At 37.3% G+C, this 19382-nt stretch overlaps 1 protein-coding gene and 1 non-coding gene across 5 annotated transcripts in view; one reads left to right on the forward strand and one right to left on the reverse strand.

Moving 5' to 3' along the window:
* UBE2D3 (ubiquitin conjugating enzyme E2 D3) overlaps positions 1-19382 on the forward strand; it is a 29880-nt gene that overhangs the window by 903 nt on the left and 9595 nt on the right. For all 4 annotated transcript variants that reach the window (XM_045997189.1, XM_045997190.1, XM_045997187.1 and 1 more), the window contains exons 2-4: positions 524-678; positions 14236-14299; positions 14390-14421. In XM_045997189.1, coding sequence (XP_045853145.1) covers positions 655-678; positions 14236-14299; positions 14390-14421 — 120 coding nt within the window. In that variant the 5' untranslated portion in view covers positions 524-654. The remainder of the gene's footprint in view (positions 1-523; positions 679-14235; positions 14300-14389; positions 14422-19382) is intronic.
* On the reverse strand, positions 12801-12926 carry LOC123937842. Its single transcript, XR_006817624.1, has one exon. It is a non-coding gene; the product is annotated as a small nucleolar RNA SNORA40 (small nucleolar RNA).

A 19382-nucleotide genomic window follows, 5' to 3' on the forward strand; every position in this document is an offset into this window, starting at 1 on the left:
GAAGGCGGAGTGTACGGTGGCGTCAGGGACAGACACAGAATAGCTCTAGTTGCGGGGACAGCAACATACATCAAGTCTCTTCTCTATTATTTTCTTCCCCTTCCTGGCCGCATCTTTGAGCAGAAACCGAAAGAAGCCCGGCGTCAGTCCGGAGTCTCCTGTTTCCCCCTCCCCCCTCCCCAGCCTTTCTTTGCCCTAGTGACGCCGGCATAGCGCCGACTAGGCCCCGGCTCCTCCTCTGCTGGGCTCCGGACCCTGCCCCGCACCCACCCCTTTCTCCTACGCCTCTTCCTCTCCCACCCGGGTCTCTTCCTTCCGAGAGGCCGGGAAGTCAAACTTGTAGCCGCCCCTCCGCTCTTCCCGTCACCCTCGCCTCTTCGGGCCGAAGCACGGCATAGAGGCTGTTGGTGGCTTTGCCACGCCACCCCACCCACCCCGGATCGCGACCGTTTTAAGGGACCTGGATTCATCAGGGTCTCTCCGGGGCCCGTGCGAGTGCTGATCTGCTCCGTTTTTGCAAAAGGCGCCTGTGTCTGGCAGAGCCGGTGTGAGACGAAGAGACAATCCTTCCCTGCCGCCCGGATAATCAAGAGTTTTGGCCGGACCTTTGAGCACACACCGAGAGAGTGAGGAGCCAGACGAAAAGCACAGACTATGGCGCTGAAACGGATTAATAAGGTAACCCGTGGGGCTGAAGGGAATGGGGTCGTGGGAGGAATGCAAGGCTCAGTTTCCGAGGAAAGCGTGGGGGTGGGGAGGAAGTATAATTATGAAAACGTCTTTCTTTGGGTCACTTCTGTTGGGGGATGGGAAACGCAGATGTGCTTTAAAGAAATGATGCCTAAAGCTAGCAGTAGAACACTTGTGGCAAGTGAGATGTTATCTTGAGTGTGTTTCACTGGAATCGGTTCAAATTGGGGGGGGGGTGATTTCAGGAGGTTTGGTTCTGCTTCTGAAAGAAGGTTTAGTCTTGTTTGAGGGTCATATTTGTCGAGAACGCTCCAGCAAATGTCATGGCGCTCCCTATTCTCGGTGCTTAAAAAACTTCAGTTGTAAGAGCAGGGCTCTTGGGTTTTCTAGGGGGGAGAACCATGGGAAACTCATAGGGGAGAAGATCATTGAAATTTGTCGGGTCCAGAACTTAATTGGAGGTCGGTGTAGAAGTCTCTTGGCGGCTGAAGAGTAGTCAGTAAGCCTAATCAAACTTCATCGACTCTGGGCAGGTTACACAAGAAAAAGTGGGGTTGGGAGGAGATGGGCTGACACTATGTTACCACTTCCTATGTTTTGTAGTTGAGACTTCTCACCAGAAAGTATTTATCGGAGGGACCCTGGGAACTGATGTAAAAGGCTTCTGGAAGCTCCCTTCTTTTGGGGGGAGGGAGGACTAGGGGTGTGATGGCAGTAAGGGGAGGTTCAGTGTGCCTATTTTTGCCTCATCTCATTTAATTACACTCGGAGAAGATTGTTTCGCTACTTAAAACGTGGTTTGATACTGAACTATCGATAGAAGTTGAAAAATTGGATTTTTCGAGGCTCGAAGTAGGAGGGGGGTGAGCGGAACCTCCACCTCCGGTGGTTTAGTCTCATTTTCTTGCTCTAACTTCTATCCCGCATTTTAAGATGGCGGCTGCTTTAACTGGTTCAGGCTTTTTCCGGCATCTCCTTTCGTAATAATATGAAATAAAGTTCTTTGTTAAACGTTAACTTTGACATCAGATTGTATACAGCTCTTAAGACGTCATGCTGGAGACTTTATATTCAAACTCTGAGGCTGTATTTCCCTTTTTTGTAACTTGTGTATGTGTGGTGTGTTTGGTTCTTGCACAATCGAGGAGGGTGGAGTATTTACAGCTAACTTGAAAAAAATGTCGTGGAATAAATTCGGCCTTACTAAAACTAGGAGTCAGAGGAGGTTGTGGGTTAGAAACTTCGGTTTGGATGGCTTACTTTTTAAAATGGGGTTCTACGTGGAAGGAATGGCAAAGACTTGGCTTTACTAAGTAGACCTGATGCTGCCTAATTTTATTTAATACCTGTAACTTTGGAGTGTATTTGACCAGACTGGTATTATGAAAGATGATGGTTCAGATCTTCAGGCAATGGGGGGTATAGCTCACAGGTAGAGCATTTGACTGCAGATCTTCAGGCAATGTATTGAGGCTGAAATCTTGAATTTTGATTTAGTTCATCATTGCTTTGTCATTGTGCGTTTATGTGAAATATAAAAAATCTTTGTTTTTGAGAGAATGGAAAAGGAGAGGTACAAATTTTTAGGAGTTAAGATTTTAAATCAGAAGGATTAAGTATCTCTGACCACTTCTAAGGCCAGCAATAAAATTGGAGAAGCATAGTCCTATTTTACAGCATAGTTAATATAAAGAATATAACATTTAGTACAGATCAAAATCTTTTATGTATGAGAATTAGTTCAGGATGCTAGGATGTGGAGTAATCTCAGATCCATAGCTTTTTATGCGTGTGGAGCAGCACACTTCAAAGGAAGGTCTCATTGATTTTTTTTTCTTTTATAGGTGATACCCAGCTGCTGTGACACCACTTAATGATTTAAAAGCTCTAGAGAGGCAATATAATAGTTAAGAATGTGAACTTTGGGGTAGAAATGCTCCACATAGAGTTCTAGGAGTGGGCAGATTATTTGTATGCTTCTATGAAACAAATACTTGTTATGTATGAACAATAGTTGAGTGCCTAGTATGTTCTAGATAGTAGGGATGCAGCAGTGAGCAAAAACCGGTTTAGGTTTCTAGATTTTGTTTATTTTAGGATTAAAGAGGTTAACGAGTGGCTTTGAACAGGCCCATGGCACATAGCACTCAGATAATTACTGCTGTTTTATATCACTATTTTCAATCTTCAGAAACTTAAAGAACTTTCCTGGTTTAGTTGTTTTCATTAGTACCAGATTGACTTCTGTTGGAAATATTTTGAAGGTATGTGTAATGCAGGAACTGGACATAACACTTTACAAATTGGAAGAAACTGTTTATGTTGGACGGTGCATTCAACCTATACAGAGTTTTTGAAGGCATATGGTTTGGTGCTTAGTTGTTAATATCAAAATCACATGATGAAACTTGGGGGAAAAAAATCCAAGATCCAAACAGAATTTCAGTGAGGAGATAGTTCATGGGAGATGGCTCTTTTAGGTCCTGTGTTCTGAAAATACAATGTCAAGTAGGCATAGATGTTAGTGTGGTATTTCTTGTGTCATGTACCTGTTTCTGTTTTTGTTTTTTTCTTTTTTTTTTTTAAGATTTTACTTACTTATTTGACAGAGATCACAAGTAGGCAGAGAGGGGGAAGCAGGCTCTGCGCGGAGCAGAGAGCCCGATGTGGGGCTCTATCCTAGGACCCTTAGATTAGACCCGAGCCGAAGGCAGAGGCTTAACCCACTGAGCCACCCAGGTGCCCCTACCTGTTTGTTTCAAATTTACTGTCTGAAGACCCCAAATTCCAAATATTAAGATATCTGTATTCCTTGTTGATACTTCATTGAAATTGGTAGCGTTGGGTTATTTTTATCCATTAGTAGTTTATTTGATCAAGCCTTTGGATTTGTTTTTTTCTAAAGCTGCATTTCAATATTTTAAGTATTTCTTAGACCAGGCACTAAGAGTGTCATCATATAATCTTATAATCTTAACTTGGTTTTTTCCTGTATTTATTCAGTAAGCTGTAGTATGGTTTTACAGGGCTGTTTATTAAACAACAAGAATAAAAAATGGGAACTCCCAAGTTAATTAGTGGTTGAGGACCACAGACAATTTTACTACTCCTATTAAAATAACTACAGTGCTTGTGTTTTGGGGACGTTTAGAAAGAACTACATAAAATATGTGAGCGGAGCTTAGAATAACGTGTTTTGAGTGCAGTGTGTCGGAACTATTTGAGACACCTTCATTAACTCATTTAATATTACAACAATTCCAGGAAGTAGTTACAATTAAATTGTTATCCCCATTTTGAGATTGGAAACCTGAGGCACAGAAAGGCAGAACTGGGGTTAGAACCTGGACAGTGTGGTTCCACAATGTGTCTTAACTGTTACATCATCCTTTAGGTTTTCGGTAATCAAAAAGGTTTTCTTTTGCATTATTGTGCTGCTAATAGTAGCTAGAACTTAGCATTTACTATATACCCAACACTGTTCATAAGCCCTTTATAAGAATCAGTTCATTTAATCCTCAAAATTGTCTTGTGATTGAAGCACTTTATCACTCAGTGATGCGTAAAGAAACAGGCACAGAGAGGTTAAGTTTCTTATCCAGTTGCACAGTAAGAGACTGAGATTCAGATCAGATAGTCTGCCTTGGGAGCTTAAGCTCTTAAACTTGATGCTGTTCTGCTATTTCACACCATTTCAATTTCTGTTTTATCCAGTGAATGTTACTTGGTCTTGCTACCTATAATCTGTTGTTCTCCTCCCGGGTCACATTTAAATAATTGGGATTTGACTTTACTCTTACACCCAGGTTATAGCTAATTGGTGAACTAAGCTGTTCACTAACCTAAGTTTTGAAAGCAGGAGTGAGTTCCTTTTTGATTAGTCTCTTCAAGGACTTTGGGAACTACAATGTGGCAACTAATTGTTAGGGGTATCTTAAAATACACTTGTTCCCAAAGAGCCTATAGGCCAGATACATGGTTTTGCAGGTGTTTCTTTAAGAGCCCTAAGGCGCTTCTGTAGCCAGACAAATTTGTGGGATGGTTGTGTGACTCATGGATGCTGATCATGGTGACCTTGGTGTTTAATTTTATTAAGAGTGAGTGACTTTGACATTGCTTTCATCATCCTGCTTATCTGCAGTATTCTAGTTGTCGTTACTCCTACGAATACAAAGTTGAATACTCTTACTAGCACTAGAGGAAAACTACTTACAAGGTATGTGTTGTTAGGTTATATGTTACCTAACTCAAGGATTCAGTGCCCCTTGTTAGTCTTAAGGTACAGTCAGTTCTTGAAGATTCCAAATCCTTTGGACTATAATGATCCCTTTCTAGTAAAGAAGATAACTAGTTCCTACCACTGGCGTGAAAGTTTTCAGATTGAAATCTCAAGTCTTAGATTGGGTTTTGCCTTCTATAGAATATGATACAGTTTGTGGGTTTTGACATGAGTTGCATTTATGTATCAGGATATTGAGCAGAGATCTTAAAGAATATGGTATATGGGAACTAAGCATATTTATGGAATCATTTTCTCTGGGATCAGGCATAATTTTGAAACTACTCAGATGATTCTGAGGCCTCCCTCTGATTAAGATCCACAGACTTAGCGATAATCATTTAATCAATACTTACTGAGGTTTTACTCTGGCACAGTAGTTTAGTCCCAGGAGATAAAAAAAATGAGGAAGCCTTGTCATTACCCATGAGAGTCTCTGCTTTGAGTGGAAGAAACAAGCATATAAACACACGAATAGGTGTTTGTTATCTTGTGCAACTTACCTTTTAAGAACATAAATCAAGTATGAGAAACACCTGTTGAAAAGAAAGGGAAATCTTTATTCAGATGTCAGATTTACCCATTATTATTAAAGATAGTTTATCTAAATATTTTACCTATACAGTGTTTTGTCATCTCAGGGTGATTTTTCTAACTGTAGTTAATTCTCAGTGTCAATATTTTGAAATTAGCAAAGTTAAAGGATTTTCATTCTTTAACTGGAAAATTTTGTATTCTTTTTGGTTTTGCTACAATAGCAATGATCTTATTTGAAAATTGAATGGTGTAATTAAGAACAGATGAATTTACTGAATAACTTATTAGCGAAGTTAACCTTGGTATGTAAGAGTCTCAAAACTACCCTCTGCCTTTGGAGAAGGGAAAAATTCAATGAAGTGTTTTATACTTTCCCTTAACATCTGATTTTTATCTCTAACGATACCTTCAACGTAATCTTGTTTCATTCAGGCCTTCAACTTTTCATTGCTAGATTTGTCATATTTGGCCTTGTAGGTTTCAGTTGTGAATCAGTACTTGGTTACTGGTTCATTTTTAGAATGGAGTACTTCACATTCGTCTTATCCTTGTTATCATTTCAAAGCTAATTTATAATTGGATGTGTTCCACCACCGGACTGCTGTTAATTTTGTTTTTTATGTCTATGAAATGTCTTGTATGCTTTTATAGATCAAAGCTGAGAACCTAAATTTGGCTGTTTTTGCTCATTTAGATAGTGCTTACAGAAGAATAGCTTTGAATAATTTTAAGTGACTTAAGTGGTGATTTAAAGAAAGAAAATTGTAGTATTATTCAACCCATTCTTTATATCTTGTCTAATTAGGCAAACTAGCACACTGTCTAACCTGTAATTAAAACTAAACAGGAAATTAATGTAGTGTCAGTAATACAGTGAGACATGGTTTGTAGCACCTACCTACCTGTTAATCCTTAAGGTAAAAGAAATTTTAAGGATTTCTCAAATTCTAAATTCCAAGCTATAATGATTTTAAAGTGACTATTCCTTCTTATTTTGAGTCTATAGCTCCATGAAATTGTTCAGATCCCAAAATATTTTGCTAAGCTTCCTTCTTAAATAACTTATTTAAGGATAAGGATACATTTATCTCTGAAACGTATGCTGTTTCCTTCCTTACCATTTGTGTCTACACATGGTATGTAAAAATTTCAGAGCATTAAATCTAATACAAATTTTTACTTCATGGTAAATCTGATCTTTATAAGAACAATTAGAGCAGTTCTCATCTGCCTAATGAGGCAATTAATGGTACTGTATTTCGTCCTGACATTGGTCTGAATATGGACCTTTATATTTTGCTAGGTTGTAAAGGCTCCTCAAAATTTCTTGTAAAGGCTCTCTTCTGCCTTCCACCTCATGGCCTCATCTCATCCAGCCCCCAAGGTAGTAGTTTCTGTTGCTCAGTATAGGTTTTAAGAGGCAAGGACTGTCTGTATGACACTGATTCACATAGTTACACACATCTTGTCTTTAAGTCAGAAGTTTTTAAAGAAATGGGCTCTTTAATATAAGAAATTACCTTTCGGTAATGGCATGAACTTCTAAGTTTTTCCAAAAGTGATGATGGGAATTGTGTTTATGATACTACTATCATCGTGACCTTTGTGTGATAATGTGCAAGATGAATGTTGGAGTATGGGATAACAAATGGTTGTGAACATGGTGGTGCTAATTACTCAAGGATGGAACCTGTGAACTTGGTGTTACCATAGCAATCATCTTTGTTTTCATAAATGCTGACTTTGGTTATGTTAATCTAACATAAGTAGAGGCTGTCACTGGAAGAACAATTAGCAGAATGCTTAAACAGTTATTCCTAGAGGTATTAACTTACTGGACACTGATCTGACATGGCTACTGTATAGCTTCATCATTCATAAACAGTTCTTACATTTCCAATTATAAGTTCTTTAAAGGCAGAGACTATTTTTTATATGTCTCTATCATTTCTGTATACCTTTGTGTTTAATACCTTGGTTTGCTGTTCTTCATAGTCTATGGTTCATCTTTTCACTTCTTTGAAATGAGTAACATGTAATGAGAGAAGCAAGAAGCAGATACTTAGCAGTTTGTTTAGACTTCTAAGCCAGTGTCTCAGCCTTTTCATGATTTACTTCTGTCAACTGTCAAAGAGATCCTGTGTGCTATAATGATCAAAGCAAAGATCTTTCTTAAGATAAACTGTAGGCTTTCTCTTATGAGTCCCAGAAAAGGAATGGTCAGACTCTTTACTGTTTAATTACATACCTCCAGATGAGAACACTCAGTGGCTTAAGCTGTACCTTTTGGTTTCTTTACAGAGAGATTTTCTTGACTCCTTATGAGTCTGTTTAGGCTTTTAAATGGGAGGGAGAAGCGTATTTCTAAGTGAGAAGAGGCCTGGATTCTCATGCTAGCCAGGTGTTGTGCAGGAAGGTTTTAGGAGAAGCAGTTCATAGGAAGATGATCCAAAAGGAAAATACCCTCCAGAAGAACACACCATGGCAAAGAGATGTCTAACTTTGGTGAGGTTTTATTTTTCTTTATGTCCTTGTATGCCCTTGGTCAGTTTTAGTGTCGCTTCACTGTGAGTAGAGCTGTTAGCAACTCCTAGTGTGTACCAGTCTCCCTGCCAGCCTCTTTGCTATTTTAGTGGTCTTAATAGTTGGCCAAGAGGCCACCTTAGTAATGCTGTTCTGGGGAAAAGGGATGGTCAACAGTGTGAACACTTTATAGGTACTGTAGGTGAGCTGTTCTCTTTGGTCCTTGCCACTGTCCCTCCCTGCTAGGAAGCAAAGAGCTAATGGTTTCGGTTCTTCATACAATTTTACAAACTGTTTTTGTCTCTAAAGCCTATGAAAATTTAGGGTTTAAAGTCATTTCATAAAGTTAAAACCGAAGACAAAATTACTTTTGAATAATCTCTGAGTAGGTGCTTCATTGAAAATTTATCTTAAGTCCAGTAAATATACCTTGAGTAGAATAGAGACTTGAGTTGGTACAGTTGAAATTTTTTTTTTCAGTTTTCCAATTGCCGTATCAAATTTTTAAACTACATTTTTGATGTAGGGACACCCTTTTGAAAAAGCAGTATTTGGAAATCCATCCTTAGACCTCTAATTTTCAAGTGTCTAGTAGATACACCAAAGCATAGGATGTCCCTCACCTTTAATGCATTTTTTCCTCTAGTAAGGGGTTCTGATGTAAAATAGAAGAAATAAAGCCTATTTCCATAAGACTGTTTTAAAAATAAAATGCGTGTTATTTAACATTTTTTATCGTCCTTGGTGACTTAGTTCTCGTGTTCTTCTCTCACCTGAATTACTGCTATAGCTTCCTAATGTAGTTATCTACTTCTCTGTCCTTTGTATTAGGGATTCTTACAAAATGGGGATGGGTCTTTGATACCCCACAAATTAAAATTTTGTGCAAGTATGTGTGTATTTGGGGGGATAGAAGGGCAGTAGTTAATCAGTCTTAGAAGTCCTTATTATAAATAGTGTTAAGAGCCAGTGTCCTGAATAGTATACATATATAGAGATATGTAGATATAAGTTTTTGTATAGATTCATAGTTTTTTATCTCTTAAAATTTGAAAACCTGCAAAACAATGCTATGTGTGAAAAGATACATACCTAGTAGAGTGTAAAAATGTGGAGAAATAGTGGAAGCCAAATTTGGGATAATCTTACCTCCTGTGGGAGAAAGGAAATGGAATTTTTGAGGAGTATGTGATAGATCGTCAATTATATCTGCAAAATTTTCTTTTTTTAAATATGGAAGAAGTAGTAAAATAGTAAAAACCAAATTTGATTTGTCTTATTCTTGCTTAAAAACTATGCATGGTTCAGGGCGCCTGGGTGGCTCAGTTGAGCATCTGACTCTTGGTTTCAGCTTGGGTCATGATCTCATGAGTTGGTGAGATTGAGCCCCATTTAGGGTGCCCTCTGTGTGGCCCCCCACTGTGCTTGCTCTCTCTCGCTCTCAAACAAGTAAGTAAATCTTTAAAACAAAAGATTTGTCCGTTTCCCATTGCCTTTGGGATAATCTGACATATTCAAACTCATGGAAGATCCTAGCCCTGGTTAACCTTTCTGGCCACATGCATTACTTTCTTACCTATACCCTGTTGTGTTTCTAGTATGTAAGACTATAATCAAATTTTTACAGCTTTGTGTTCTTTCACACCCTCAACTTTGAATAAGTTTCTCTGTTTGGAATGCTTATCCCTCTCCATCAAGAAAGACCCAGGTCAGTTGTCACTGTTTTTAAACCCAAGCAAGTTTAGTGGTTACCTTTTTAAGATTCACAAAGTATTTGAATGCCTTTATTTTAAGCACTTAAGTTGTTGAAATGTAGTTTTTTGTTTTTGCATTGTGCCTACTTTATATTACCTCAGTCTGTTGGGAAAGTCATTCATGTTTTATCTTGGTATTATTCATACCTCACCTGCTGGATACCAAAAATGCAGTGTTCCTATAAGTGAATAAATGTTTTGATAGTGAAACTTTAATAGCAGATATTGCACTTTTCATTTTAGAAATGGATTTAAATTAACCTCTAGGTTATGTGATTAGATTAAAAGTTGCTAGACAGGACACATGACTGCTCCCTCCAGCTTAATTTTTAAGACTGTTTCACTTAGATTTCTCTCTTACATGTTTTTCAAGAAAACAAGACTTGAGCATTACATTGTGCTTTAGTGGGTAAAGTCTATGTGAGTCCCAGTAGCTCTCTGCTTAGAATGGGTCTCCTCACTCTTGGGGTTTTTCCAAACCCTTTGGATTTATTAGAAGGAAAACTGGAGTGGTTAAAAATCAAAGGAAATAGCTATAGGAACCCAGAACAAGCTACAACCTCAGGGATTAAAATTGCATGTGTATGCCACATCAGCTCTTATTATCTCCACTGCTCAATGTGATCTCTTTTTCTTTGGATTCACCATGTAATTTCAGGGCACATGGCTGCCAACAGCTGTATGTCACAACCATACAGCTTCTGATTTAGAGAAGGAAAAAGTGTTCCAGCTTCAGTTTGAAAAACCAGGTAGAGATGAATGAACTTGATTAGGTCACGTCCTGGCTTGGGTTGCTTTGCAGCCTTTGGAGCTAATCACAGGCCTAAGGAACAAAATTCTGTGATTAGCCCTGTCTGAGTAACAGGTGATTGTCAGCTACCATTAACCGAACACTACAATCACAAATTTGGAAGGAAAAACATTTTCATGAAAGCGGGGTAAAATATTTATTGCGTAGATAAAATGTTATGTGTATATATACACACACACACACACACATATATATATATATGAATGTCTAAAATGACTTGTTACTATGCTTTCTCTCATTTTTTCCTTGCTAAGGTATTACTCTGTAATCTCATTTGCTTATGCTATAGGCATAATAATGTCATGAGAATTACTTGTTATCTTAGAGATGAGGGCTGGTACATGATTTAAAAGACCTGTTTGTTTTTTAAGATTTTATTTATTTGACAGAGAAATCACAAGTAGGCAGAGAGGCAGCCGCAGAGAGAGAGGGGAGAAGCAGGCGCAGAGAGAGAGGGGAGAAGCAGGCTCCCTGCTGAGCAGAGAGCCCAGTGCAGGGCTGGATCCCAGGATTTGGGATCATGACCTGAGCCGAAGGCAGAGGCTTTAACCCCAGCCCCCCAGGTGTCCCTAAAAGACCTGTTTTGACCCTTAAAATAAGTTAGGTCATTTTTTCAGTGTTGCATTTAAAGTAGATTTTATAGTACATAAAGTAATTGGCCTAATTTTAGATCTCTGATTATTACTTCAGAGGTGTCTTGGTCATGGATAACTTGAAAAATAAGGCGCTTCGAAATTATTTGAGAATAAGATGCTGAAATTATACCTTCACTGTAGAGTAATAATGCCAGCATATGTATACAGGCTTAATGATTTATAAATACTGTGCCTAAAAACTTGTTTCTTCTATAAGAAATATTTTCTTAAATTCTTCATAATAAAAATGTAATTTTCAAATCAATGTTGATGTATTCTAGATCAACTTTATAGATTCCTGCAGTTGTATTTAGAATACCCAAGGTCACTTGGGTATTTTGTTAGATCAACCAACATTAGATTGGTTTTTATTTTAAAATAACAGATTTCTTTTCAGGTTTAAACAAGTACATAATTTGGGATAGATCACTGTAAGAAACTAGGAGGTAAATCTTTGTGGAAAAAAGGGGGGGTAGCTTGGAACAGGTAAGTTGTGGGGGTTTTTTGGAGGGATTGTTTGTTTTGAACCCTTATGTTCTGAAGGAAAGAGGGAATTTGACTCCATAAAATAACTTTTGGTATCTTTTTTTTTTGATGGGCCAGTTAAACAAAAGAACTTGTTATATAAGCTCCGGAATATGGGAGGATTGTCCATACCATTTAAACTAGACTATTTAATTCTTTTTTTTTTTTTTTAAGATTTTATTTATTTATTTGACAGAGACAGAGATCACAAGTAGGCGGGGGGGGGGGGGGGGGGGGGAAGCAGGCTCCCCGCCAAGCAGAGAGCCCAATGCTGGGCTCAATCCCAGGACCTTGAGTTCATGACCTGAGCCGAAGGCAGAGGCTTTAACCCACTGAACCACTCAGGCGCCCCTAGACTATTTAATTCTTATATACGTTAAAATTTTTATGCCTTGAAATGGTGTTAGATTCCCATTATAATAAAAGTGGCTGATTATGGGATGTAAGTAAATACCATATGAAAACTAATCTGGCCTATGAAAAAGTAATTTGCTTCATAATGGATAGTCAGTTCAAGTTGTAAGTACATTTCTATTTTTATTCAATAAAGGAATAGTTTTCCAAAAACTTAATGTGGTTCAGAATCATTTGATACTTTCTAAGGATGTTTGTTTTTATTTTTAAGCCAAAACCATACATAGTTTCTTTTAACCATTTGTTTAACTTCTAGTCAAGAGTTTCTGTAATTCATCTATTATCAGGATCAAAAGTGATCAAAATGAATTTTCTCCATTTTCACATATGCTGAACACATGAAGGTATATTTACAAAGGCAAGCAGAAATTATCTGATCTTCCATTATCCTGAGATTGTGAATCTTGGGATATCTGGCTGTTGTTTTTTTTTTTTTTCCTTCCTGAAGATTTTTTATTTTATTTATTTGACAGATCACAAGGAGGCAGACAGGCAGGGAGAGAGAAAGGGGAAAGCAGGCTCCCTGCTGATCAGAGAGCCTGATGCAGGGCTTGATCCCAGAACCATGAGATCATGACCTGAGCGGAAGGCAGAGGCTTTTTAACCCACTGAGCCACCCAGGCGCCCAGGATCTTGTTCCTTCTTATCTGTATCGAAACTCATACTGAGCCATGAGTTCTGGGTTGCAAAAGAGGATTTATTTTTTGCACTTTGTCTAAGTCTTTGTTCACAAACTAAACAAAAACAGCACAAGTGCGATTATCTGGCTGTTTTGATAATCTTAAAAGCAAATGTGGTATGAGTTTTCAGAAGCAAGATAGAGTATATCAGAACAACTTCCCCACCCCAGTTTTATTGAAATATAATTGACTTGTAATGTTTTTAGTTTTAGATATACAACATAATGTTCTGATATTTCGTGAAATGATTACCACAAGGACAATTGTTCTGCATTGATTTTTCATTGATTGTTTTTTTAATAGAGTGAATCTAGATTGATCACTCCCGAACAATTGGCCATTTCCTAAAGCACATTTTGACCATGTAACAGAGGCAGATACTTGCTCTAGTTATCTTCCTGAAGCATTGTGTATTACCTTTTTTTTTTTAGAAGCCCACTATTACCTCATGGATCTGTCTGTAAATCCCTATAAAGATGTATATATAGGTGTATATGTACAGATAAAGTTATATCATCTTAAATTTTAAAAAAACAGTGAAGAAACAACTCTTTTCTTACTGCATTATCCATATGTGTTACATACAAGTCATGGAAGAGCTAAGTATATATTTGTAAATACAAGGTGAGGTGGACTTTTGGAAACTGCATGTTTTTACTATGAGCAAATTTCAGGTTCTTCCAGAGTTGTAATTTTACTCAACATTGTCTAAAAGACATGGTTGAGCCGCAGGAATAAGATTAAACAAAAAAGAATACCTACCCAGCCCCAGGAGAGATTTTTCAAGTGGAAAATGAGGTCTGTGGGTAGTGTGGTCTGGAATAGCAGGATTTGAGATAGTAGAAACTCTGAGATGTCAAGGAAGTTCATCAGACAACATGAGTATTGAGAATATTGAGAACTGCTTTGTCTAAGTTTTTTTTTTTTTTTTTTTAAGATTTTATTTATTTGACAGAGATCACAAGTAGGCAGAGAGGCAGGCAGAGAGAGAGAGAGAGGAGGAAGCAGGCTCCCCGCTGAGCAGAGAGCCTGATGCGGGGCTTGATCCCAAGACCCTGGGATCATGACCTGAGCCAAAGGCAGAGGCTTTAACCCACTGAGCCACCCAGGTGCCCCTTGTCTAAGTTCTTAAGCCATGAAAGTATCTGATAGAACTTTTTTGGTTTGCACAGCTTTTGTTGGTGTAACAAAAATTTTCATATTTATGTCTGCTATGTCCCAGGATCTGGACTGACTACTTACGCTTTCTCTATTTTACTAGAATGTATTCATGTGAACTGATTGTATGTTCATTAAAGAATGGGGTGAAAATAAACAGTTGACTTTGTTTGCTTGCTTATGTTTTTTATTATGGTTACATGACCGATCATTTTCTGTTTTGGTGTAGGAACTTAGTGATTTGGCCCGTGACCCTCCAGCACAATGTTCTGCAGGTCCAGTTGGGGATGATAGTAAGTAACTCTCAAGTTGATATTAATTGCTAATTTCAAAAAAACTTGTATGTGTTTAGATAACAACAGTTTTGTTTTGTATTTCCCTAGTGTTTCATTGGCAAGCCACAATTATGGGACCTGTAAGTATTAAGAATTAAAACATTCTGCTTTTAATTAAAGGTTCAGCATTGACTGAGTTATCTTTAACTTAGTCTTATGTTTATTTTATTACATTGTAGTACTTTTCTGGAATTGCCATAGTTGTACTGTTTTTGAAAGGCATAACAATAGTAATGTGTTACGTGTGCTATATGTCTGTCCGTGTACTCAGGTTCTAGAGTACCTGGCCTATCAGATATTTTTTTCACTTTATCCTAGTTTTCTTTCATAGGAATGTAAAGTGTTGTCATAGAGCTTCCTTTTACTTATAGAGCCAATTTAACTGGCTCTACCATGGTGTTACTCAAAGATCTTATTCCTGTTGCTGCTGAAAATCTAAGTTTTTATTGTATTATTTTGATCTTGATTCTTCCTCAGTTTTTTTTTACAAAATTTGAGGGTTTTTTTTTTTTTTTCAAAATTTGAGTATTTTTAGGTAGAACGTGGTATTTTGAATACAGCAAAATTCCTTTCTATCCTGGGTAGATAAGAAACTGTATATGCTGGATAATTGAATATTCAGAATTATGGATGCCACTAAGAATTTCACAGAATTAGAGCGCAGTAAAAGAACCTGGGGTAAGACTGTATCTTGCACAATACTTAATATTTTTTTTTACTTGGAAGGCACTTTAGGATTTCTATTCTAAGGTATATGTATGTCTTAATCTGCACCCCTCCCTTTGGTGGCTTAATCTCAGCATAAATGTCAATAATGCACTTGGTGAGTTAGTGGTCTGTAGATGGATGTCTGTCATTCTTAAAGGAGAAATGCTCTAGGAAAAGTTAGTAAGTTTTTATTCCGTAGTATTCCGTAGTTCTGAGTTTGATAACTGTCATCTTCATTGTGATCCCTCACTGTGTGCCAGCCATTAAGGATACACATGGTCCCTCTCATTCTTTAGAGAACTTACCCTACTGGGAGAGACAGGCAGTTGAAACAGGTGTGATAACGTGGGAAGTAAGTGATACATAAATGAAGTGCTTAGTGGGAGAAATTTTATGGGAAATCCATAGCAGGAGTGATTGAGTTAGAGTAATTATGATGTCAGGACTTAAAGGTAAGGAGATTGTGAATCATAGTTAAACTTGGCGTAGTGGGAATGGGGGATGTTTAGCTTCTTTTTTTTTTTTTTTAACTGATCTATTTTTTTTTTTTTTTTTTTTTTTTTTTCAGTGTAACAGTATTCATTCTTTTTGCACAACACCCAGTGCTCCATGCAAAACGTGCCCTCCCCATTACCCACCACCTGTTCCCCCAAGCTCCCACCCCTGACCCTTCAAAACCCTCAGGTTGTTTTTCAGAGTACATAGTCTCTTATGGTTCGCCTCCCCTCCCCAATGTCCATAGCCCGCTCCCCCTCTCCCAATCCCACCTCCCCCCAGCAACCCCCAGTTGGTTTTGTGAGATTAAGAGTCATTTATGGTTTGTCTCCCTCCCAATCCCATCTTGTTTCATTTACTCTTCTCCTATCCCCCTACCCCCCCATGTTGCTTCTCCATGTCCTCATATCAGGGAGATGTTTAGCTTCTTAATTTGCACTCTTCCTATATTCTAATTTAAGAAACTACTCAAAGTCAGAATTGTTCATTTCCAATTGTTTCAAGGCCTGTTTTTACTGTTGAAAATCTTATTTTGCTTTAAAAATGCTTCCTTTTATTTGGTAACAAAATTGTGATTTATTTTAAATACATATAGTTAACTCAGTGTGACTTTTAACCAATTTGGTCCAGAACATTTTAAAAGTTGGCTAACTTCACATAAAAAGCCAGACTAGACCTTCATTCCACAGCAGTAATGGCTTGGTATGGAGTAGCAGCTACCTCCCTTTTGTATACGGAGCTTGTGTCTCACACTATTTCTATCCACTCATTTTGCCTACCTTTTAGGCACTTGTATTTGTAATCTCTAGAATTTTCTCATTATAGATAACCCATTTTCAAAGCATACGTAATAAAATATCCTAAAATTTGCACCAAATAAAAGCTCATCTTTGATCCAGGTGGTGCTTTAAAATGACCTCATTATTAAAATTAGTTGTAAGTATTAATAAAGCACTAAAGTGTCTGTCTGCTTTCGGCTCAGGTCTTGATCCCAGGGTCCTGGTAATAAGTCCCACATTAGCTCCTTGTTCCTCAGGGAGCCTGCTTTTCCCTCTGCCTGCTGTTCCCCCTGCTTATGTGTGCTCTGTTTGAGAATTAAATAAATACAAATCTTAAAATAAATATTCCCTGATTAACAAAAGCAAAAACTATATTTAAGCACGTTAGATGCCAATTTGCAAATAGTTAATAGTTATCCTTGTAGAGTCATCAGTGAAATAAATCATTCTTAGTTTGGCTTTTGATTGCATTTTGTGATAAAACATTACAGTTTGATTAGATCACTAACTGCTTTATTTTGTTAGTATGTGACATGAGCTAAAACATAGGGCCTTTGGTCATATAACAATCCATATATTTGCAGATTTGCTGAAAGAATAAATGGTGACAAAAGTACTTTTGCTTTGGAGTACTTAGGTCAGCAAAAGTGATTGGCAGTGCCACAAAGCTGAAGGTTCCTGACTTAAGGACTGGAACATCTAATTTAAGTTTTAGTACAGAGTCAACTATTGGATTTTAGCAATTTGTAGTCTCGAAATGTTCTCGATCATTAAATTTATGAGGCAGCATGCTTCTTTCTAATAACTGTTTGAACTGGCTTATTCTTTCTGAAGGTAGGGTACTTTGGAAGCACAAATATTAATAAAAATTAAACCTTCGAAGGAATTAACAGAGCCCTGCTGGCTGTGGGGTTTTTAAACTGGTAGTTTTTAAGAGTTTGTTTTTTTGTATTAAGGGCAGTTCCCATTAACAATTGATGCAGTTAGGAGAAATTAACTCCTTATCTGATAGTTTATACACTTGATGTTTCTTTAATTGGAAATGAAACTGGCAGAAAGATAATTTGAAGTTACGTGGAGAACCACCCTGACTTCCACCTAATCTTTGATACAGTGGTGGAAGAAGGTACCATTTTTGGGTAATATAACGTAACCAACCTGAGGAGAATCACTTGTAAAAACCATCTGGTCAAATAATTGGTTCATAGGTATTGTCTTACTGGTCCGTAAGGGTTATTTTTCAACTTATTTTAAGTGTATTATGTCAATTCCTACAGAGGCTAATGATGCGTGGAAACTTCCCCTTTCAGTATCTTTTTAAGGAACTTTGTAGTCTAGAGGAAGAGGAAAATATAAAAGTATGTTGGGTACTAATAACTTGTGTAGAAAGGTATAAAAGAAGGGCAACAAGCATATTGAACTAAAAGAGAAGGCTGTATTATCTTTTTAAGGATATTTAAACTTGAGATGGATGGTATGGTGTAGGTACGGTCCTAGAGATGAAGAAGATAAGGATACAGATAAGAATATTTCAAGTGGGAGAAAAAGGAGATGTGTGAAATATTTTAAGTCCAGTAGGGAGAGCATATTCAGGAGAAGAGGTGAAGATGAGACCAACTATATTGGTGGGAAGGAGACCATAAAGCACCTTTTGTGCTTAGGAGTTTGCACTTTATCTTGAAAGCTGTGCTAGATTTCAAGCAGGAATGTAACTTGTGTTTAGGACAACTTCAGCATTAGGGTAAGGGATAAATTAGAAGAAAAAAACCAGAGTGAAGGCAGTAATATCAAAAGTAAGCCGTTGCTATAATATAAACAAAAGATCGGAAGATCTTGAAGGAAGGGAGGTAGTAGCAGGCAGTGGGCATAAAAGAGGAAGCTAGTTTAAGAGATTTTAAGGATCTTTAAGATTAATAACTACTTTGATCAGTGATGAATTACTGGTTTGTGGTTTGAGTTTTGGACACAGGAGACAACTAAGGATAAATATTTATAGACATTTGTATATATATGTCCTGGAATTAATAACTAGAGAAAATAACTAGAGAATTAAATTAATAACTAGAGAAAAATTCAAGATTTAACCAAAATAAGTATGAGTCAGGAGATAAAAGCAAAAGATGGGTCTGGGGGAATACCAAGACTTTATGATTGCCCTGGGGAAGGAATACTGACACTGAAAAGGAATGACTTTGGACTGATTGGAGTTAAAACCAGTAGAAGGTGTCTAAAGAGATCCGGTATAAATTCTGGATTTCTAAGACTTGAGTGAGGTTACAGATTAAAGTATTCTTTGTTTTTCTTTTGTTGTTTTGTTTGTTTTTAGTTTATACTAAATTTGATAATAGAGCTTCAGTTTTTTAGATAGCATACTTTGGTTTGGTTACCTCTGAATCTAGTGGTTTTACCAGTTTTTCCTCTTTGAGTTGATGAAATTGTAGTGTTAAATTGTAACACTGAAATATTTTCATCCCTGAGGTTTTGTTTTTTTTTTTTTAATAAGTGAAATGAAATTTGGCTTTCCCTAAATCTTACCATCAGATTGCTTTATTCAGAAGCAGTCAGATACAGTCCTTCTGATTGTATGAAACTTGGAATGAAAACTCAAAACTTTGGTAATTTGGTTTTATAAAAACTTTTACTGTTTAGGAGTACCCTAAATGGTTCATTATACACTGTGTAAACATTATCCGTATTAGTCTGTTTTGTAAAACTATGCCTTTTGAAGCATCTATTCCCAGTTAATGTGGCTGTTAACAAAGGAAAGTTACTTAATTCAGATCATATTCTGTGCTTTATTTTTTCTATACTTTTTATATGGTGCTTTGCAGTCTTAGTTTTTTTAATTTAAATTTTGTAGGCAGTATGAGAAGACTTTGGAGTAGGAAGGACTCAAGTTGTAGTTTTGGGGTTTTTTTAAGATTTTATTTTTTTATTTGACAGAAATCACAAGTAGGCAGAGATAGAAGAGGAAGTAGGCTCCCTGCTGAGCAGAGAGCCCAACATGGGGCTAGATCCCAGGACTCTGGGATCATGACCTGAGTTGAAGGCAGAGGCTT

This window comes from Meles meles, chromosome 2 (genome assembly GCF_922984935.1).
Source record: "Meles meles chromosome 2, mMelMel3.1 paternal haplotype, whole genome shotgun sequence".
Taxonomy (NCBI): Eukaryota; Metazoa; Chordata; class Mammalia; order Carnivora; family Mustelidae; genus Meles; species Meles meles.